At 39.5% G+C, this 23200-nt stretch overlaps 1 protein-coding gene across 3 annotated transcripts in view; it reads right to left on the bottom strand.

Moving 5' to 3' along the window:
- The window catches only part of LOC125969074 (collagen alpha-1(XVII) chain), a 23726-nt gene extending 7365 nt beyond the window's left edge, over window positions 1-16361 (bottom strand). For 2 of the 3 annotated variants that reach the window (XM_068650648.1, XM_049720762.1), the window contains exons 1-34: window positions 16202-16361; window positions 12711-13100; window positions 12556-12603; window positions 12415-12468; window positions 11651-11698; window positions 11165-11551; window positions 10858-10974; window positions 9812-9913; window positions 9650-9736; window positions 9446-9496; window positions 8627-8797; window positions 8425-8505; window positions 7787-7867; window positions 7646-7690; window positions 6224-6352; window positions 5861-6136; window positions 5720-5758; window positions 5604-5630; window positions 5490-5516; window positions 5257-5319; window positions 4986-5090; window positions 4864-4908; window positions 4516-4569; window positions 4305-4367; window positions 4042-4086; window positions 2762-2797; window positions 2468-2503; window positions 2278-2385; window positions 2044-2145; window positions 1864-1935; window positions 989-1039; window positions 852-914; window positions 621-680; window positions 127-153 (exon numbers count right to left, since the gene is read on the bottom strand). In XM_068650648.1, coding sequence (XP_068506749.1) covers window positions 127-153; window positions 621-680; window positions 852-914; window positions 989-1039; window positions 1864-1935; window positions 2044-2145; window positions 2278-2385; window positions 2468-2503; window positions 2762-2797; window positions 4042-4086; window positions 4305-4367; window positions 4516-4569; window positions 4864-4908; window positions 4986-5090; window positions 5257-5319; window positions 5490-5516; window positions 5604-5630; window positions 5720-5758; window positions 5861-6136; window positions 6224-6352; window positions 7646-7690; window positions 7787-7867; window positions 8425-8505; window positions 8627-8797; window positions 9446-9496; window positions 9650-9736; window positions 9812-9913; window positions 10858-10974; window positions 11165-11551; window positions 11651-11698; window positions 12415-12468; window positions 12556-12603; window positions 12711-12960 — 2950 coding nt within the window. In that variant the 5' untranslated portion in view covers window positions 12961-13100; window positions 16202-16361. The remainder of the gene's footprint in view (window positions 1-126; window positions 154-620; window positions 681-851; window positions 915-988; window positions 1040-1863; window positions 1936-2043; window positions 2146-2277; window positions 2386-2467; window positions 2504-2761; window positions 2798-4041; window positions 4087-4304; window positions 4368-4515; window positions 4570-4863; window positions 4909-4985; window positions 5091-5256; window positions 5320-5489; window positions 5517-5603; window positions 5631-5719; window positions 5759-5860; window positions 6137-6223; window positions 6353-7645; window positions 7691-7786; window positions 7868-8424; window positions 8506-8626; window positions 8798-9445; window positions 9497-9649; window positions 9737-9811; window positions 9914-10857; window positions 10975-11164; window positions 11552-11650; window positions 11699-12414; window positions 12469-12555; window positions 12604-12710; window positions 13101-16201) is intronic. The other variant, XM_049720761.2, reaches the window with a different exon arrangement.
- Between the last annotated feature and the right edge of the window lie 6839 nt (window positions 16362-23200).

Here is a 23200-nt window from a genome sequence, read left to right as displayed (position 1 = left end):
AGATGTATTTATTACACACTGCTTGTGTGTGTGTATGTGTATGTATATATATATAATTTTCATTTTATTTTATTTTTTTAAAGAGGGAACGTAACATTGGTACAATAGGCATGTTCATCTTCGTACCTTGGTAACCTCTGAGTCCTCGCTCACCTAATGATGATGATAAGAAATACAATGTTACAAACAAATCAAAGTATCCTACTCCGGTATAACAAACAGCCATTCATTAATTCTAGAAAGAGCTTTCATCTATTAACGATGGTTCAATAACAAACTTTGGAAAATATTTAAAAAAAAAAAAAAAAAAAAAACAGTACAGTTTGGTTTAGTGTCGAAAGTTAAAAAGGTACAGAGAATGTACCATCACTGTTTCATTGGCTTTACCAACACAGTATTGTAATACATTAATGAACAATAATGACAGGATGGAGCTAGTTTCTAATGCTGGCCATTAATTGGGTGTCATTGACTTTTACTTTTAATGGTTAGAACAGAATTGAAATAAGAAGAACCCCATAATATGACAATTTAAAAATGATTTTGGGCTACATCAGGACACAGAATTGTTAACTAAACTGTACAGCTTGTTAAGAGTATGGCTTGATTTTCAAGTGTACCCTGTGGGCCCTGGGGTCCAGGAGGTCCTGGTGGTCCTGGAGGTCCAGCAAAGAAGGTTCCTGAGGCAAAAGGGGGGGGGGGGTAACTTAAAAAAATCACAGCTGAACAGACAGAGACAGACAGAGACAGACAGACAGACAGACAGACAGACAGACAGACAGACAGACAGACAGACAGACAGACAGACAGACAGACAGACAGACAGATAGATAGATAAAAACTTCACCAACCAGATGAAGGTTGAAAGTTGCCAGGCTCTCCTTTTGGCCCTGCAGGTCCAGGTACTGCAATACCTGTTGGCCCCATTTATAATCAATAACTAATACAAAATAATGTAAGTAATGTTTAAATGTTGATGTTCCTGTACCTGGCTCTCCAGGTGGACCTCTACGCCCAGTAGGACCTTCTCTTCCCTCACCTATTGTGACAAAAGAGAGGAACCGTCATCAATATCAATTCTACATTGCTTGTGAATACTCAGAGTAGGCTATTAGTGGTGTGCACGTATAAGTAGTAATTCATTGTCTTGTTTTGTTGGGCAATTAGTTTAGATTATCGATTCAATATTTTGTTCACTCAGATGAGATGGGGTGATCATTCCGTGTCAAAATTTTTTTGACATTTTGATTCATTTTGATTTTAATGAGTTTTATTGAATGTAACCATATACAAACACTGACTATTGTAAAACCCACAACAATTCCATAGATAGAGCACAACAAGTGCAAAGCATCTTCTTAATAATGTTTTCAAATAAATGAACACAAGTCAACATTAACATTTTGAGCAAAGTATTGTGTTGATAAAGCGCAAGATAACTCTTCTGCTAATACTATTAGAGCAATTTTTATTTATTCCCCCATCCCTAACCCTACCCCAGGAAATGACGGTTCCACTCAGAAGTTGTTCGCCGACCTTGACAAGTCCAGGCCCTACATAGCATACGTATATACAATGATAGAGTATATAATATAGTAGAAAAGTCAGACTGTGCTTGACCATGATAGTGGATAGATTATGTAGAATGAATATTTCTGACTGAGCATCATAAGGTGATGCTTTTAGAAGATTTTCGACCTTTTTACTATTATATAAGTAAAATAAGTTTGTATGGAATGGTGACAGGAAGTTTTATTGTGCTATTTTTTATGCTATCACCAAATAAATTAAATATTATTATATAATATAAAAAACTGTAACTACAATTTTAGGGGTATTAAACTTATGAGGTTCCGAACCTACCAGGAGCACCTGGGGCTCCAGGAGGCCCTGGAGGTCCCGGTGGGCCCCTAAGTCCAGCCGATGATGACAGAGCTGTTTGAAAAGAGTCACGGGGATTGGTTATACATATGAATGTAACATTTTAATTTTGATACAGGCTTTGAGTGACATTAGAACCGAAGAAACAGGTGTGGTACTTACTACCGGTTCGTGTTGAACTGATAGTTTCTGATCTTGAGACACTGACGCCAGCTTCTCCTCTCTCACCTCTGTCACCTTTCTCTCCACGGTCTCCTTTTGGACCTTGAAGATTACATCACATTAATGTTATAGCAGTGATGATAGTATATTGTACAGTGATTGTCTTCTTCTTCGTGTTATCTGTCATGACTTAAAACCACTTAATAAGCAAAATATTTCAAAGACTTATTATACCAGGATTTCCATTTTGACCCATGGGACCAGACAAACCAGGAACTCCAGCAGGACCTGGAGGTCCAGTTGGTCCTGGTGGTCCCGGGATTGCCACCGTACTGGAGCCAGCTAGAAACAAATGAATTAATTTAGTCATTTTGTAAATTAATTCCTCCTTCTGTTTGCAATGTAATAAGTACAGTAGTCCTACCTGCAGAAATGACTTGACCAGCTGTACCCCTTTCACCTGAATGACAGATTTGAGATATTCTTTATTAGAAGCATATTTTACATTCAAACAATTAAATATGTAAAATGGGCAGCATAACTTCAATTTATAGAGCCATTCTATATTTAAGTATATTGAAGTTTTATAATGATGCCTGACTAACACATTCACACACTTTGTATAACAGCGTTATATTTTTTCATAGTAAGAAAGTAAACCACTCACTCACTCACACTCAATGATACAATATAAGGAGTGATCGCTTGTGTCTTTTACCTTTTGCACCAGGCTGTCCTGGTATTCCAGGAACACCTGCAGAAATGGGTTCATATATTCAATTAAAAAAAAAAAAAGCGGTTTCGCAAATCCATCATCTTTATCACTCGGAGAGATGTTTGTAGTCCAAACAACTCAAGGATGCCGAAGTTCGAGAGGTCAAAATGTTCCGTTGTTTGATGCATCAAGCCACACAACTCATTGCACCGTCCCCCAGCATCAGAACATCAAAGAAGTGCCTGGTCAAATTTCATTTTTCAAGCAGTGTTCCCACATCTGTGGGCAAAGTCCTGCTTGTTCAAGGACGAGTGTTTCAGAAATCTTTCGTCAGTTTCGAGAAGGATTCACTGAAAGACTTTGTTTCGTCGATGGTTCAGTTCTATGGAAACGACGGACACAGTAAAGCGGTAAGCTTGAGATGACACAAAAATAATAAACTGTATTTCATTTTCATATTATTGTGTGTCTATGATGCACTCGTTTCCATAGCATTAGCGTCAGTCTTTCTTGCATGTGTTAGCTTCTCGCTAACGCTAGTAATAGCTTACTGGTTAACTTAAAGTCCCAAGTCCCAATGATCATCGTCACACACACACATCTGGGTGTGGTGAAATTTGTCCTCTGCATTTAACCCATCCCCATGTGATTTTGATCCATCCCCTGGGGGAGAGGGGAGCAGTGAGCAGTAGCGGTGCCGCGCTCGGGAATCATTTGGTGATCTAACCCCCCAATTCCAACCCTTAATGCTGAGTGCCAAGCAGGGAGGCAATGGGTCCCATTTTTATAGTCTTTGGTATGACCCGGCCGGGGTTTGAACCCACAACCTTCCAGTCTCAGGGCGGACACTCTACTACTAGGCCACTGAACTTGACTGCAATGCCTGTTTACAAGACGTGTTCATAAACATTGTGAGGGGATTTATTTTGTTGCGTGTTATGTATGTATGGACAAGTCTTCTACCGTTGCCATCTTTTAATCAATCAAAAAGTTTGCAGTCCAAGTAAGGGCTACCTAAAAAAAAACTACAAATATGACGACCGTAACGGGAGGCGCACATCTTGCAGCCTGGAGGGAGTGGGGTGTGAAGTCTCTCATTTGCATTTAAAGAGACCGTACCTCAGAACAAGTATAAAAGGGGGACGTGTGATGCTAAATGAGGAATTCAGACAAAAGCATCGCTGTTCCACATTATATAGACCACAACTGAATGAGTAAAACGTAAAACGGAATAATTTATCAACGTGATACATAAGCTTTCAGATAATTTGTTTTTTGCTCACCTGCAGTTCCCTTGGAGCCCTTTTGTCCCTCTTTTCCAGGTTCACCTTAATGATCAGTCAAAACAAGTTCTTTAGTTTAGCCTTACATGTTGTTGACATTGACATTATTCTCATATATTGAATCACAGTCAAACGATTTTAGTTGGCATGGATGACATCCCTAAGCCATCCAAGCTGAGCTAAAGCGACATTAGTAGGTATTTTAAAAAGACAATTGACAGTGTCCATGTTCTTGAAGGAAATTCACATTCTCAGAAACATACCTGCAGGGCCACTCGGTCCCCTCTGTCCCAAGCCTCCTTTGGTTCCTGGTAAGCCTGGTGTTCCTAATGTGTAAATTCACAGAAAACAAAGTCCTCTTTAGCTTGACAGTAAACTTTACTCATCAAATACTGTTGTTAGTAAGTACAGGTTCTGTAGGCTCATTTACAAGTACTATGTAAAATGAAGGCTATAGAATTCCTTCAAGGGAACCTTTTTGTCCAGGATATCCACTATCACCCTGGGAACCCTTGAGACCAGGAGCACCTGCAGACATTCAATAATCTGATGAATATTCGGTCTGAATCGCAGATTTTATACAACTGAACGATCAATAAATCAAATGATTCATTGCCTTCCTGTGACACCACGCTTATCATTGTTCATCCTGCACATATAGCATATGTATTCCAAATCACTGATGAATTAATGATGATGTGCGCTACACCTCAGAAATAAAAGTATTGACTTTTCCATTTGAGTTTTTTTTTTTTTTATGATTATTTATTTTTCTTCACTGTGGGTCAATCATTAAACATTGACATTTACAGTACCCCCTACCTCTCTGTCCCACTTGTCCAGGAGCACCAACGGGTCCCGGATTGCCTGGCCAAGTTGGGTTTCAATATTAAAAAACAAACACTTTATAACATTAAACTTTATAAAGATTTGGCCTTGCTTACCTTTCTCTCCTTTTGAGCCAAAACCTGGAGGCCCTGCTTCTCCGCGAGGGCCCAGCAGCCCGTCCAAGCCCTTCTGACCTGGAAATCCCTGAGGGCCTGGATCACCTATTCATACAGAATACTTTTGATACTTGGTGGGTAAACCAAACAGCGTGTGCTAATTGTGTTCCAATCGAGGATAAATCGTGTGTTTGTTTTTTTGTTTTTTTAAATAAGGAGAACATTTAGGATTAGGGTTACTTCATTACTACACAGCACACATGAAAATTACCTATGTTTCCCTTTGAACCCCTGGGCCCTTCTGTTCCTGGGTTGCCCGCTCGTCCAGGAGGACCTGAAGAACAACAAAATGTATTTAATGCGTGCTCACCGTTCATTTTATTAACTTTGGCATGTTAATATTCTAACACAACCATCACCCTGTGACAAGAGAATGGATGACCATGACATAACTAATTTATTCTGTGCTTTCAATTCAGGAAGTACTGTGCCTCCAATTCTTACCTGGTAGGCCAGGAAACCCAGGATCACCTACAAGAAATAAGACATTTATATCTTGCATATGGTTTTCCTGTAACATCATGACTGCACAAATATTTTGATTAATTGAATGTTCACCTTGAAGCCCAAGAACACCTGGATCACCTATGAGGAGACAATGTGAGTCATGATGCATGTAAAAATAATTATATAAAAAATTGTCAATATATATTTTTTTAGTTTTGCAAACACACCTTTCATTCCAGGGTCTCCTTTAGCTCCTTTCAGCGAGTCTAAAAAAAAAAAAAAAATGTTTAATTCATCTCATACCACAGTCATTGATGACCATCATCTGAACATATCTACTGCATATACGTATATCAAGTATTTCTAACCTCTTAAACCATCAGAGCGTAATTCGGCTCTGACCAACTGCTGAACAGTTCTTTGCAAATCCTCTCCCGATCCACGTGCTGCAGTCCCTAAACCAATTCCGTTATCAGAGTGAGTCAGCGTGGAACCAGAATAACTCCTGTCGGAGTATTTAGAATCCAGCGGATCAGCAATGTTGATGGCAGAGGAGCCGGAGAGACGACTCGTCCTCGCTGACGTAGTGCCGGTGATGGCTTCTACAGCTTCAACTCGCTTCTTGAGACGTTTCACTTCCTCACCTGAGAGGCCAGAGACATTAATGAGACACACCGGCACTTTCTATGAAATCGATGTGGGTGTATAATTAGATGCAAGTCTTTTGTTACTCAAAGCGATGAGCCCGAAGAGGAGACCAAGAAGAAGGAGCAGGCCGAGCAGGATACCCAGCAGCCACTTCCACCAACTGCAGCGACAGCAGCGGCTCAAGCCAAAACATGAGCCGTCATTGCATATATCTGATGAGTAAAAATCAGGTTAAAAAAATTAAGCACCGCCTTTTAAATCTTACTTTGAAACTTTGTTCTAAAACCGGAGGTCATACATTCTATCATTTGAATTTTTTAAACCAAATGTTATAATTATGGTAAAAAATAAGCATAGAATCCAAAACCCTCATTTGAAACCCCGACTGCTTTAAGTCAGTCCAAAACATGAGCCGCGTCATTGCATACGTCTGATGAGTAAAAATCAGGTTAAACATTTTAAGCACCGCCTTTTAAATCTTACTTTGAAACTTTGTTCTAAAACCAGAGGTCATAGTTTCTATCATTTGAATTTTTTAAACCAAATGTTATAATCATGTTCAAAAATAAGCACAGAATCCAAAACCCTCATTTGAAACCCCGACTGCTTTAAGTCAGTCCAAAGTTGAATTCAGATAGCTAAATTTTTCAAATAAATGTATAGAAAATTGTGAATTCGGAAACTTTAAATGCTTTTTGTAAACTGCGTGATTAAATACCAAAGCTGTCTCTGGAGCTCAGTGTGTTGCACCCCCAACTTTGGACATTTGGGTTTAGGATCAAGTCCTGTGATCGTCCCTCTTAACATTAAAGAAAACAACATAAACTACTAAGTATTTCAGCTGAAGTAAAATTTATGAACATTGAGCTTTACTGCTACCTAGTGGATGAGCTATTACACTAAATGAGCCAGCTGTCTACTGCTTGGCAGCCAGTATAGTAATATGTCCAATTTGGTTTTAACTGAAAAGCACTAAAAACCAAAATGAGAACAATCATAAGTACGTTGAGTCAGTGTAAACATAAATAAATAAATGAACAAACAAATAAATAAATAAATAAATAAATAAATAAATAAATAATTGCAATCGATTTTCTCCAAACATTTGAGTTAAACAGGGGTCACCACATGGTGCCTGCGAGGATCAAATGATTAGGTTTGGGGCTGTTTTAAAAATACCTCATCAGTAATAGAATATTGTGATTTTCTAGGACTGTCGTCAAACTGATCATTTAAAAATGCAAACACTGCCACTGATTTATGAAAAAAATGCAGCATATAAAACCCATTTGTTTATATGACATCATTGACACCACAACTGTTGGAAAATGAATATCATTAATTAAGACATAGTAACATTATTGAAGGATTTTTTTAGCAGATTGGTTATTTTAGATGCGTATCAAATTGGTAGCCCTTCACATTAATCAGTGCTCAAGAAGTAGCTCTCATTTTCAAAAAGTTCGTTGACCTATGTTTTACAGTGTAACTGTGGAACAACTTACCTGCGCAGCCAGTTTTATCTTTTGAGCCGTATTTCAGAAGTGCAGCTGTGGGAAATCAAACAAAGAGTGACTGTAAATAAAAATAAATAAACAAATGGCCTCATGTCTCATAATGCAAATATTTTATGTACAGTGGTATACCTTTGGCATCCCTTTCATCATTCATTGTGCCCATTGAAAACTTGTATTTCTCACTCATCAATGAATCATCAGAGTAGGTAGCTGGAAGAGAACGTATAGCAAAAGGAGGATTAAACACACAATCTTTGCAATGAGAGATGAGTGCATCTAATTCAGATTAATAGAAATAATAATAGTTAATAAGAAAAATAAGAAGAAAATAAGAAGAAAAATAGTCACAAACTTAAATGATAGACATCAGAGTTATTTATAGTCGAATCACATATTCTTTATTACCTACGTTACCTACGTTGAGTTAGTGTGAACATAAATTAATAATTGCAATCAATTTTGAACATTTGAGTTGAACTAACAGCAGGATTTACAGTAGGGTCAACAACATGGTGCCTGCGAGGATCAAATAAGTACCTTGTGGTGCTGCTCATAAGAGCATATGATAGAATATTGCGATTTTCTAGGACAGTCGTCAAACAGATCATAATAAAAATTTAAACACTAGCACTGATTTATGTACCACCTTTATCTTACGAGACAAATTTCAGAAGTGCAGCTGTGGGAAATCAAACAATGAGTGACTATTAAAAAAAAAAAAAAGATCTCATGTCCCATAATGCAAAGTTTTATGTACTGTGGTATACCTTTAGCATTCCTTTCATCATTCATTGTGCTCATTGAAAACTTGTGTTTCTCCCTCATCAATGAATCATCAGAGTAGGCAGCTAGAAGAGAACGCAGAGCAATCATCATCCATGATAACAGAATAGCATTGAAAATTTTCAATATAAATATTTGCTTGTTTCATCTAGCTAAAAAAAGCTTGCTATAAGTGTCATTTGGTACCAGTAGACATTGAAGAAGTTGCAGGAGCAGTAGACACGAATTGTTTGCCAGTGTCTTTGGTCGTGACCAGTCGCTCTGTCTCCTTCTTGATAGGTGTTTTGTCCTTTTCTACCATCGCAAATGTAAAATCTTTGTCCAAAGGCTCATCAATAGAAGGACTGCGGGGACGCACTGCATGATACATGCATGAAAATATACAGTAGGTGTAATAGTTTATGAAGAACAAAATTTTGCATTACTGAAAAACTAGCAAACATGAACTCGCACAGTTAAAAAGTCAGCTTTTGCATGATCCACTACATCAGTAACCCCTGGTACTGTCCAAGTGTTTGTGGCTACAAATTGTACAACTGTGTATGGAACTGGACCTCTGAGATTCTGAACCACAAGAGGTTCATATACACTTTTATGAGTCAGTGTACTTGCTCAAATTATGCCCTTTGAGTTTCTGACTGTCTTGGTATGTTTCCACATATGGTGTATGCCCATTCTTGATGAGCATGTTCTTTTGTTGTTGTTGTTGTTGTTGTTGTTGTTGTTGTTGTTGTTGTTGTTGTTGTTGTTGTTGTTGTTTTAGGTTCAGAAATTTACACACACATAGATACAATTTTCTGTTGCAAGAGAATAATGCAATACAGTCTACTTTAATACATGGTTCTTGCCACTTTTTTGCCCAAAACAGACCAGTGGGACCACTTTAGAGTGTGGGAAAAATGCATTGTATTTTGTTGAAATTAAATACTTTTGAATGGAAACAAAAGTGCTAATTTTCCTGTAAAGTCAAGATTCTATAAGTAACTGCGATAATACATTTCTTACCTTTGGTTGTACTGATTGCAGGGCTAGAGACATTTTTCTGCACACCATAAACTGAAAAAAAGGAAAAGAAAAAAATCTAAGTGTGGATGGGTAGTAGTAAAGCTATAACTTAAACAATAAAATTCCTCAGATCCTTAATAGGGTTTTGTCTGTATGTATTACATATAGTATTTGAATACTGAAAATATCTCTAAATTACGTTACCTGTGTCAGTGTTTGTTCCAGCTGGAGAGAAGACAGCAGGGCTGGTATTGGTACTGATCAGGTTATTCTGAACACCATACACTGGCACTGATTGAAAGAAAAAACACTTATAGTTTGTGGACTAGGATGAATCATGGCAAAGTTATGACAAGAAAGGCTCACCGGTGCTGCTGACGGATAGGCCACTGTGTACAGTGGGAGAGCTTAGGACCATATTGTTGCGAACACCCCCTCCGACATCTCCTTTTCCACCTCGACTTCCGCCTATATGTAGCAATATCAAACAACAGATCAAATACTGTTAATAGAGTAAAATACCAAAACAGACATTTGTTTTGGGTGTGTATCATGTCTTAAGAGGGAAGTGAATCCCAACATTTTCTTTATAGTTATATACGTATGTTGTATGTGCCTCACTAGTCTATAACACAGCATTCTGATCAATATTGAATTACTGGAATATAAATTAAGTAGCAAAACATCAGTTTTTTTTATCCATGTCAGGGGGTGGTCATTTTGTGATGTCTTTGTCAGTCAACAGCGAGTGGCAAAATAGGTGGATTTTTCCTGTTTAATTCATATTCTACAAACAAAAGATTAATCAGAACACTGTGTTTTGACTAGTTGGGATGCACAGAACATTATGAAAAAAATTGGGGGGTTAACTTCCCCTTTAAAAACTATAGCAGTAGTATAGTATACTGTCTATACTTAATGCATATATTGTTGTCTAGATAAACCGAAAAAGTTCCATACACTTCAAAATATTCTAGCCCAAAAATGATAGTGGGTACTAAATATACTCAATAGAAAGGCAGGTAAACAAGTTTCCAGAGCTCATTTACCTGATGACTGAGTAGAAGGCAGGGTTTTTTACTTTCTGGACTTGGATTTGTCATCTCTGCCAAATGTGTATACCCAAAATTGTATAAAAAAAGTAACAACTCTACAGTGATTAGCAATTATAACAGAGCTCAATATTTAACAAACAATGACAATTTTGTTCATTGTAAAGCTAAACGTAATCGTAGCAAATACGTATAACCTAATAAAGTAGAATGGACATAATTTACGGCACATTTATCAAAGATATTACCTTGAATGACTGTCAACGTGTTAGAGTTTACTTCAAGAGTGGAACAACGATGCTAAGCAGTTCACCACGGTGATGCCCAGTATGATATCAGACTATACATTACTTGACTGACCTGAGTGGTAAACAGTAGATGTGGTGGTTAGGTTGTTGGGGTTTGGATTGAAGCTGTAGCTGCTGTTAACACTTCCAGGCCAAATACCACCAAAGTGATCTGGGCCTGTCAACAGACCTGGTGTGGACATGACAGTTCACAAACATGAGAACTTTTGACGTTTCTTGTTATCAAGGGCAATGATTTTGGAAGTAAATGATATGACAAGCTCAAGGAATGGACAGTCTTATTTACTGTCCTGCCGGAATCAGAGAAAAACAACAACTCTGAAATGAATGCAGAATTACTTGACAATAGTAAACTCAACCTGATTTTGACTTCTCCGTCCCCATCCGGGTCTCCACACTAGTGATCTTGGGGATAGTCAATAAGCTGTTTGGGGAATGAATAGTGCTGATACTCTCAGACACAATCCTTGTGTCCCCACTGGTATTTTTGGGTATGACCAACGAGTGGTTAGGAGACTGAATGGTGCTCGTGCTCTCAGAAATGGTTCTAGTTTCCACACTGGCCTTCTTGGGAATGGGCAATGAGTTGTTTGAACACTTAATGGTGCTGGTGGTCTCAGATATGGTTCTTGTTTCCACGCTGGCCTTCTTTGGAATGGGCAAAGAGTTGTTTGGGGACTGAACGGTGGTGGTGCTCTCAGACTGACTTCCTTTCAGCAGACGCTTCACGTCATCCAGTTCAGTCCCTGCCAAGTGGATGTTAAAAGCAAACAAATACTGTAAGAGCAAAGTGACCATGAGGTACTTGTAGTCATCATCTTTACATGTGAAACAGTGGTACTCACAACTTGCTGAATCAGAAGCGCTCTGAAGCCTGGCTCGGATCGCACTCTCTGAAAGAGAAAATGCACGTAATTGTTTGAATATTTTCATCATTTTGCCCAAAGTTTTTTTAATTGATACAAGGTACAAAGAAATGTTAGGACTGTCAAGGCATAAAGGAACGAAAAGCCCAAAATTCAGGGCTAAGAATACATATTGACTTAAACACTGTAAAATACGGAAGAACCCTGAAACATATGCAATCTGGAGAAGGCACCTAGTGATACATATGGCTGTTGGTTCTACTGGAGCGAGTTGTGTACAAATCATGCTACTTTTGGTGTTGACCACAGTTGAATAAAGAAGGGCCAACATGGTGGCTAACTTGAACGTGGCCAAATGCACGCCATTATCCTACCCCCTCAAGCACCGACAAGTTGAGTGTGGATAAAGTTTTCAAACATTTTTAGGATTCTGAAAAAAAAGGCCATTCATTGCCATCTACTAACTTATTCCTGCCAGCACACACAATTTATGCATGATTGCTGAAACTGCCTTCATATGGTTTTGTCCTCTGTCTCCTGCCTGTGTGATTTTATTACTTTGTGATATTGTGTATTAAAAGTATACAATATGAGAGTACTGTGGTTTTGGCCTACAGTCTACCTCAGTAGTTGATGCTCACATTTTTCAATATAAAATTTAATTTCCATATAAGATCTAATATATTTAATTTAATATTTTTTCCCATGGTACCACTTTGCTGCTTTCATAGCCTCACATGTACCTCGACTCTGAGATCTCCCTCGTGGGGTGGAACCTGACATTGCCTTTGAGGAGCCTAAGACAAAAGAGAAAGTTTGGCAGTGTGAATACATTAGCACCGACATTAGTGTTTTAATTAAGTGATTCACTGTCACTCACTCACCAAACTCGTTCCTGGAATACTCTGGAGATGAGTCTGTACTTGTACTCCCTGAAACATGTCAGCACATCAAATGTGTTCATTCTCTCAAAAAAATAAAAAAATAAATTGATGCATGAGCTGATGAATCTTGGAAGAAAAAACAAAATATGACTAACCATCAAAAACATCAGAATGACTTGCTGCCATTGTGGTCATGATCTTCCTCTCCTTCAAAATAGGAGACGAGGCAACTGTCGATGTTGAACCTCTTGTTGAATTCCCAAATCCATCGGCACTGTAGGTTTTGGACACCTTTGTAAAGGTGACAGTACCAGGACTCCCTTCTCTCTTATCTTCAACCGTCACAAACCCCGAAGACATGCCGGATGACCCGAACCCAGAGCGTAAACCCGCCCCTGAACTCATTATAGTGTTTGGAGCTATTGGACTCCCTTCGCCTGATGAGACTGCCAACAATGGTCCTTGAGCGTTGATGATTTTTGCCTAAGGTACCTTCGCTGATCCAAACAGTACGGTTTTTGCTTTAGCAGATGGGGAACGATTACCTAAAGAGAGGGAGAGAAGAACATCAAATGTTCCATCATCTTATTATTGAGTCTTATTGAGTCATTGACAAGACATAGCCTCGGGCTTAGGATGACTGATACTGTAGCTATTTGCCAATTTCAAGTTCAAACCAGCACTGACAACGATAATAGACATGTTTTATAATACTGTCATTATCTTTGTTTTACAATATTTGGCACTTTGGATTGGTGTGCCAAAACATGTTGGCTAAATGAAAAGATTTAAAGTCGCCACAAGTATCGGCTTAACAAAGAAGTTAACAAAGAAAAGTTAAATGATGTATGTGTCGTATATAAAGAGCGAGTTGAAGCCAATCCCAGGCTCATGGTTGCTGCCCAGGCGAAGACTGGCTTTGATTCCCAGCCAAAACTAAAAAGATTTCGATATAATTTTGCTGTTCTCTAACAAAGACCTGAACAGCAAAATTCACAACAGGTGTTCATGCATGATAACACAAGACATCTCTTGAGAAAGAAGACAAACTTCAACTTTAGTAATATCCATTTAGTTTTTTAAGCACGAATTAAAAGCTTCACAAATGATGTTACGTGAAAACTTGAATTATTTTTAGCATTTTTTGGATCCATGTCAGTATTGATTACATTAACATTCTGTCACTGTCTGACACTGTTTGTCATAAAAAGGTAGGCACGGGAAATACAGTCATTCGATTTTTAAGCTGTGAAGAAAGGACACATTGCTGTTCGTGCTGCTTTTGTTACTCTGTTATCACACAAAATAAAAACTTTATTATAATCCATCCAGCCATTATCCGTACCGCTTTTCCCCACGGGGTTCGCGGGCGTGCCGGAGCCTATTCCAGCAGTCATTGGGCAGTAGGTGGGGGACACCCTGAACTGGCAATGCTCAATCAGCCTACCATGCTTGTTTTGGGGATGTAGGAGGAAACGGGAGCACCCGGAGAAAACCCACACAGGCATGAGGAGAGCATGCGAACTCCACACAGGGAGGGCCGGAACCTCGAACCCGCACAGCGCCACCGTGCAGCCCTCTATTATAATAGATAATTATGAATGGGGCGGCATGGGGACGCACTGGTTAACCCCGCCTGCTGCCCGATGACTGCTGGAACAGGCTCCAGCACACCCGCGACCCCCATGGAGACAAGCAGTACAGAAAATGGATGGATGGATAATTATGAACGTAAATATAATCATGGCGTAATATTTGTTTCCAAAAATATAGTATATAATGTTACATTTAGGTAGTTATAATATGATGTCTCATGATGATACACTCCAGGAAAAGAAAAACCTCTCCCACATGCATTGTTTTGATCTGGGAATTATTCAGTCGACTCCTGTTGTATTGTGCGGCAACACAAACACTCTGAACACGTTTTTGCCACTTCCAATCAATGACGGGGCACATACAAAGACATCACAGTCATGTTGACACTGTTAATGAGTAGGAAATGTACCCACATTGCCTGGTCAGATGAGTGAACTACTGTACATGACAAACTAATAGTAGCAGTCTGAGGGGGAAATAGTTGATGTACTTTTTATATTAAAAATGTATCAAAGAGGTGGCACGGTGGTTGACTGGTTAGCACGTACACCCCACAGTTCAGAGGTGAAGGGTTTGATGCCCACTCTGGCCTTCCTGTGTGGAGTTTGCATGTTCTGCCCGTGCCTGCGTGGGTTTCCTCATGTTCCAAAACATGTAGGTATGGTCGACTCCAAATTTCCCGTAAGTGTGCAAGTGCTAATGGTTATTTGTCTATATGTGCTGGGAACCAGTTCAAGGTGTCCCCTGCCTACTGCCTATTGTCAGGTGTGATAAGCTCTGGCGTGCTTGCAACCCTTGTGAGGAAAAGCAGTTCAAAAACTGGACAGGTGGATAAATGTAAAAAAAACGTTAAGTTTAATAATACCTGAGACAAAGATCTGACTCAGTCTTTTTTAATAAATTCCCCCATGTTGGTGTCACGATACTTCCTTTTGTATTTGTGACTCCAGGGCAAAGGTTTTTCAGAACCTAACATGCAGCTTATTAAAAGTGCTCACCACAAGCTGGCAAAGGGTGTGGCTTTTGGTTTGCTTCAGAAAAGTCTTTTACTTTAAACATGGTCCTACAGTATTTGGTGATGACTGTTGAAACATGTCTGAGGATGAATGTTTCTGTCTGTCTGTCTGTCTGTCTGTCTGTCTGTCTGTCTCAAAACATAGTCCATTACATGCAGTTGCTTCACCCTGTTTATGTTGTTTTAAAAAGTGATTGTTTTGTTTCTTTGTTTGATTTTAAAACCAATTCTACATCCATATGCTACAAGAACTTTTTATTTTTTATTTTCATAGTATGTTGGTGTTATACGTTGTAACTTGTAAATTAAGTTATTACAGCAAAACTCAAAACTTGGTATATTGCACACTCGCTACATGAACAAACACACTGATATATGGTTATTGTTGTTGAAAAAAAAATCCACTCTTCGACTGTACTTGTCGGCATTATTTTATTTAATGGTACGCCTTGTTTCAAACACCAGACCCTTATTTGCCAGAAATAATGAAACTGCGTATTTGAAAGACGATGCAAAAGCTGCAACACAACAGTTTGTTGTAAAACTTTTAGAAATGAAATGATACTGCTGTATACTTTATATTGTTTGCTATTTAAAACATGATCTGATCAAAAAAAAGATGAGAAACTTGGTCCACGACAAAGTCACACACATCAGAACATATGTATTTATTAGCGACTTTGCTTGCATTTTGAACTTAAGTTTTAGTTCTTAAAATCCATATTTTCGCCATTTTTATCTTGGGAGTGTGACAGGCAAATATCTGAACAGAGATTTTTCCAACACTTATATAGGCTACAGTGTGATATGCCTCATATGGACATGTAAATTTAAATACAAATGAACAGCATAATTGTTGCAAAATGCATTTGGGCTGCAGTTGTAAATCTGCATGTAAATCTCAGGTGTTTTACTTCAGAAACAATCAGACGAAATTCTACATTAACATGTTTCAGACTTAACTTTAAGCAATTTTTATCTTGTGTAAGGAGAAAAAATATAAATAAAAAATATAGAAAAACATATACTTACTTATCAGATCATTTCTCCAATTCTGTTATTTCCTTCTAGCTCTTAAGTGGAAGCACTGAAAAAATGCCGTGCTCTTCCTTGCAAATGTCTGGTGATTTTATGTATAAGTTGCCTGACTCATACCTGACAAGTTCGAACAAAGTAGGCAAGGGGGGGTGGGGGGGCATTTAATTCAAAAGCAGAAAAATAGCCCTGAGCCTAAATACTGAGGTTAGAATGCCTGTTTCAAGATAGTGAAAGTGAGTGAATATTGTTTCAATTAATGTTGGTCTGTAATGACATTACTGAGATTTGAAAACAAATACAGATGAACATTCTTTATCGGTCATAACGATTCAAAGTATGCTACCTTTAAAAGGTGGGAACAATACTCAAAGTGAAAAAGGTATGTGGAATTAAAAAAAAAGTTCTTTGCTGATGTCAGTTGTGAAGATCATTTGATTACACATTCCACACTCTAGAGTACACATGTTTAAATTTCCGAGTACTCTTATAGTATGTATATCATACTAACACATTGAAGAACAGATTCAGAGATCAGTTTCTAAAAGTGAATTTTGCATCACGTCCAAATATTACACCTTTATAATATCGGGGATTTTGATTTGTTTATTTTGAACTCATAATGGTAGTGAGGCGTGACTTGTACACCCAGCAGACCGATGACTGCGCTTCTTATTTATCTTTGGCAAAATCGGGATCAGTGCTTTAAACAAAGCATAATAGACTCGTCACTCATCATTGCCAGAACATGTCGTCCGTAAACCATTACATTTAATCAGATTCTCCAAGGTAAATAGCACATGAGTCAATATGGAAACAAAGGCAATTATGCGTAAAATTACACGTACGATACTGAGGAACGCGTGATCATTCACTGCTGTTCAGTAATATGCTGCTGTCACATAGTATGAATCCTTGCACTCCAGCCATAGATTTATGACTCCTCAGCGTTGTTTTTCAACAGGGAGCAGATTTGTTTTAAATTCTCGAGGGCAAAATGACTAGTTGTCTTTTAAAATGATTTAACTCTTTAGGCTCATCATTACATCTCTGGCATACTTCTTTGGTGACATGTTATTCTGAAGGGGAAAAAAAAACCTAAAGGAGTTTTCTAAGAAAACAGTTCTAAAACCGGTACAAGAGACTTGGCCATTGGGAAACTGAATTTCTGTGCCTTGAATTAGTTTTGTCATCATTCATATTTACCATGAGGCATTGCTCATTTCAGTTTTACAGCATTCACCTGAATGTGATCAGCAAATACATCCATTCACTCACCTCCAAAAAGTATTAAAACAGTGAGACCAGTTACTTTATTCTTTACTTATGATTTAAACCCTTTTGGATTTACAGCCAAAGTCAATTATGAGACAAGAGATCAACGCCTCACATTTTATTTCTTGGTATCTCCATCTGGATCTAATACATATCTGAGAACAGGGATGGGCAACTGGTGGCCTAAAGTTTTCTCCATTTTATTCAGTCCTAATACAAAGTGACATGGCCTGAAGCTGGCATGAGGATAATCATCACTGGTCGATTCTCCCCAAGAATTCGCCTCACAATTTCCTTTTGGATGCATATCAATGAGGTCAATATTTGTTTGTCTTACCGTGTAAGACAGTATGGTCGACTTCTGTTAATTGGTTAATAGTACATTAGATTCGTGATTGTGAACCTTTTTTTTTTTTTTTTTTTTCTTTTACACTAAGTGCCACATTATAAAAACTACTTGGTGGAACTTGTTAATTCCTCCAAATCTCCTACAAGTGAGGATACCAAACTGTTAGAAATGCCACTACCCTGCAGTTTCAAAGTCAAAGTCAAAGTCAGCTTTATTGTCAATTTCTCCACATGCCAAAGACACACAAAGAAACCGAAATTTCGTTCCCCCCTATCCCACGGTGACAAGACATGGCTCACAACAGACAAACAAGTAAACAAGTACAACAAAAGCGTGCTGAATAAATAATGAATAAATAACACAACAATAAATAAATAAATAAGAGGAGCAGAAAAAAAAGGAGCAAGTGCGCGTACAGCAGACATTCCCGAAAATAGCGCAACAGTGCCGCACGCTACGCAGAAGGGGGTAGCGAGTTCAGGGCCCTAACAGCCTGGAGAAAGAAGCTGTTGGCGAGTCTGGTGGTGCGGGAGCGCAGGCTCCTGTACCTCTTCCCAGAGGGCAGAAGGTCAAACAAAGAGTGAGCCGGGTGACTCACATCTCTGGCAATCGAGGTTGCCTTGCGGGCGAGATGGGAGGTGTAAATGTCCTTCAGGGAGGGGAGCGAAGCACCAATAATCTTACTAGCCGTATTCACTATGCGCTGCAGGGCCTTCAAGTTCTGTTCAGTGCAGTTACCACCCCAGACAGCGATGCAACTGGTGAGGACGCTCTCAATGGTGCCACGGTAGAATGTAGACAGGACTGCCTGAGGAGCACATGCACGCCTGAGCTTCCGCAGGAAGTACAGGCGGCGCTGAGCTTTCTTTGCCAGTGACGAGGTGTTTGCGGACCAGGAGAGGTCCTCACTGATGTGCACCCCCAGGAACTTGGTGCAGCTCACCCTCTCCACCACAGCACCGTCGATGATCAGCGGCAGGTGTGTTGTGTGACCCTTCCGGAAGTCAACAATGATTTCCTTGGTCTTATTGACGTTCAGCAGGAGGTTGTTGTCCCTGCACCACGTGGTCAGAAGGTCAACTTCCGACCTGTACCACGTCTCGTCGCCCTTCGTGATGAGACCCACCAGAGTCGTGTCGTCAGCAAACTTCACTATGCGGTTGTCGCTGTAGGTCGCAGAGCAGTCATGCGTCAGCAGGGTGAAGAGCAATGGACTGAGCACGCAGCCCTGGGGGGCCCCCGTGCTCTGCGTGATGCTGGCGGAGATTTTGTCGCCAACACGCACCACCTGAGGCCTCTGACAGAGGAGGTCCAGTAGCCAGTTTGGCCACGATGGATGCACACATTTCTTTGGATAAGTACCTGGTAAGTCCTGAATCATTGCTCTCTAGAACACTGGAAGAACTAGACACTGGAAGAACACAGGAAGAACTCGGAGGAAGATTTGAGTTAAATTGGTCCTCCAAAGCATGTGAAACTGGATCACTAGAGGAACAAGCAACAGCTGAAGTTTGAGCAATTTGTTCAACATTGCTGTGAGCAGTATTGAGGTGCTTTCTAAAGCCAGCATAAGTTTGGAACTGAAGTTTGCAGCTTGGCTGACAACAAAACAATTTAAACTTAGGTCCAGGATAATAACCATGTTCACCTCTTAAATGTGAAATCAACTCCTGACTGCTGGGATAAACTTTCTTACACATAAAACATGCTAGCATGTTGATCGCAATGCCACTTAAAGACTGCCTTGGGAAGATGGAGAGGATATCAAGACTTCTGTCTGGGTCATTGATAAACTTCTGACGGTGCTGAAAGGTCTCTCTCATCTTCTGGAAAATTAAGGAAGGGTCTGTAGTATGTTTGAGCAAAGAGATGGCTTCCTGGCAGAGCAAAGAGATGGCTTCCTGGCATGCATCCCCATCAGGCTGCTGTTCAACAATAATGGACCTTCGGAAATTTGGGCCCCCTGAAGAAAAGTGAACACAACTCACTTTCAAAAAATCAAAAACAAAGCCTAGCCTGTAGGTAATAGAATAGTACATTAAGTCCAAGTAAGTGTTAATGAGAACATTATCTAGTTTGTGGACAGTTATTTTCTTACCTCCTCCTGGTGAAAAGCCAGTTGGGCTACTTGTAGATGCAGCTCCTCTTCGAATCTTTCTCTGGATCGTCTTCAGACGCCAAGAAATGTATCCGGTGCTGCTTGCAGCATCATAGACGTGTTCCTAAAATGGAAATACATTCAAAATTAATCTGTTGCCAAACTCATAAGCTCCTGAGAAATCTCAGAATCTAAATGTTACTGTAATGTACACAGAACCCAACAACCCAAAACAGTAATAATGACTATACATAGCCTTTCTTGGAGTATGGGTCTTTGAGGGACGGGAACACTGTCACTATCACAAGAGCGTACTCTTCTCGAATAGCTTTGGAGGGGAGTTGCCTGAGAAGAGAGATTAAATTAGCATTTTATATTGATGTAATGGCAAAGCAGTTACTTGTTAAAAAAAGAAAAGAACAGACAAAAAGAACACACATACCCGTGTTTATCAATCATGTGTGCCACTATTATATTGACCAATTTTCGTCTGGTAGCATCTGTTAGAGTTTGTGTTGTGTGATATTCTTGGAGGACCTCTTCACCACCTGAGTACAACCAGGTACTTGTTCCAAGTACAACTTCAAGCAACTTTGAAAAAAAGAAGCAACAAATGTGATTAACAGCATTTCTAGAGCTTAAGAATGATAAATGTTGATTTTAAGAAACCTGTGAGAACTGAGCTTTTTCACAATCTTTTTAGCAGATGCCGCATCAATTGTACCCTCAACTGTTCGTTTCTTCCTAGGGACCTCATCCAGGAGAATAGTTGATGTACTTGCACTTCAACTGAAGCTTGAGTCAGACCACTCGGGTGGAGAGGACAAGGAGCAACCAGAAAATTCTAAAAAGCGTGGTGGGGTGGGGGTGGTGGGGGGGGAATTTTACTTACGGTGTAGAAAAAGTCATGGCGGAAGATTTTTGATCTAACCAAGCAACAGCACACCACAGACTTAACTCATTTAATCAACTGATCTCAGGCTTGATAGGCAATTCCGAAATCTCTTCAAAAATTGTTTTAAAGGCATGCATTAGATTTATCAAAAATACATTTGGTATTCATGTTGGATTCATGGCAATTGAAATGACATTTAGACTATTTAACAAAAGTCAGACTAAATGTCCCTGAAAATATCAAGTAGTCCAACCACCAAGAATGATAAATATTGAATATTTGAACCACCTTTTAGTGTATTTAATTACTTTATTCTGAAAACAGTAAATTTAAATCATCTACTGTATATCTGTACAGTGTGTAAATTTTAATGCATTTTGGCAACACTGAGCAGGGCATATCTAAAAAGACTTTTTTCTAAATGTGACAACTTGTTAAAAAACAAAACATATTGTTGCATTGCAAAAGTAAATTACATTTATTTCACGTTAGACTGCAGATTTATTATTCTGTATACTGGCAGGTTAGGGTTGCATTATTACGAGCTCGGGCCCAGAGAACCCGGCAGTGTTTCTGGATGTTGTTCATAAACGGCTTTTGCTTTGCATGGTAGAGTTTTAACCAGTTACATCAGTTATTGATGTAGTGACGAACTGTATTTACTGACAGTGGTTTTCTGAAGTTTAACTGAGCCCATTTGGTGATATCCTTTACACGTCGGTTTTTAAGGCAGTGCCGTCTGAGGGATCGAAGGTCACGGTCATTCAGTCTTGGTTTCCAGCCGTGGCGCTTATGTGCAGTGATTTCACCAGATTCTCTGAACCTTTTGATGATATTATGGACCATAGATGTTGAAATCCCTAAATTCCTTGGAATTTTGCTTTGAGAAATGTTATTCTTAAACTGTTCAAGTATTTTCTCACACAGTTGTTGACAAAGAGGTGAACCTCACCCCATCCCTGCTTGTGAATGACTGAGCATGTTTGGGGAGGCTCCTTTTATACCCAATCATGGTCCTCACCTATTCACAATTAGCCTGATCACATGTGGGCTGTTCCAAATAGGTGTTTGATGAGCTTTTCTCAGCTTTCTCAGTATTTTTTGCCACCTTTCCCAACTTCTACTGGATGTGTTGCAGCCATGAAATTCTAAGTTAATTATTATATGGCAAAAAACAATTAAGTTTATCAGTTTGAACATTAAATATGTTGTCTTTGTAGTGTATTCAATTGAATATGGGTTGAGAATGATTTTCAAATCGTTGTATTTTGTTTTTATTTACATTTTACACAATTTCCCAACTTCAACCGAATCCGGTTTGTGATATATGTCTCAATTAAAGCAATAATAATAATATCCATCCATTTTCTGTACCGCTTTGTCTCCACGGGGGTCGCAGGCGTGCTGGAGCCTATCCCAGCGGTCATCGGGCAGTAGGCGGGGGACACCCTGAACCGGTTGCCAGCCAATCGCAGGGCACACAGAGACGAACAACCAGCCGCACTCGCACTCACACCTCGGGGCAATTTGGAGTGCTCAATCGGCCTACCAAGCATGTTTTTGGGATGTGAGAGGTAACCGGAGTGCCCGGAGCACGGGCACAAGGAGGACATTTACACCTCCCATCTCGCCCGCAAGGCAACCAGAGATGTGAGTCACCCGGCTCACTCTTTGTTTGACCTTCTGCCCTCTGGGAAGAGGTACAGGAGCCTGCGCTCCCGCACCACCAGACTTGCCAACAGCTTCTTTCCCCAGGCTGTTAGGGCCCTGAACTCGCTACCCCCTTCTGCGTAGCGTGTGGCACTGTTGCGCTATTTTCGGGAATGTCTGCTGTACGCGCACTTGCTCCTTTTTTTTCTGCTCCTCTTATTTATTTATTTATTGTTGTGTTATTTATTCATTATTTATTCAGCACGCTTTTGTTATACTTGTTACTTGTTTGTCTGTTGTGAGCCATGTCTTGTCACCGTGGGATAGGGGGGAACGAAATTTCGGTTTCTTTGTGTGTCTTTGGCATGTGGAGAAATTGACAATAAAGCTGACTTTGACTTTGAACATGCAAACTCCACACAGTGAGAGTTGAAGGTGGAATCGAACCGGCACCCTCCTAACTGTGAGGCGGACGTGCTAACCAGTACTCCGCCGAGCGTACTGGTTAGCAATATAATAATAGCAGTAATAATAATAGCAATAATAAATCTCATTTTAGCCATGGAAATAGCAATTTGGAAATACGTATAATTGCATGTGCGAAGTGCATTTCAGTGCACATTATTGGGTAGGTAGAGAGTTCTCAATGAAAAATATTTCTTAATTGTTTAGTTACTCTCCAAGCGTAAAAAACAATACGCTTCGCCGTCATGTGACTGCAGTGCAGAT

The sequence above is a fragment of the Syngnathus scovelli genome, chromosome 5, assembly GCF_024217435.2.
Source record: "Syngnathus scovelli strain Florida chromosome 5, RoL_Ssco_1.2, whole genome shotgun sequence".
NCBI lineage: Eukaryota > Metazoa > Chordata > Actinopteri > Syngnathiformes > Syngnathidae > Syngnathus > Syngnathus scovelli.
Note: the sequence above shows the minus strand (reverse complement) of the source record. Positions and strands in the feature narration are given on the sequence as shown.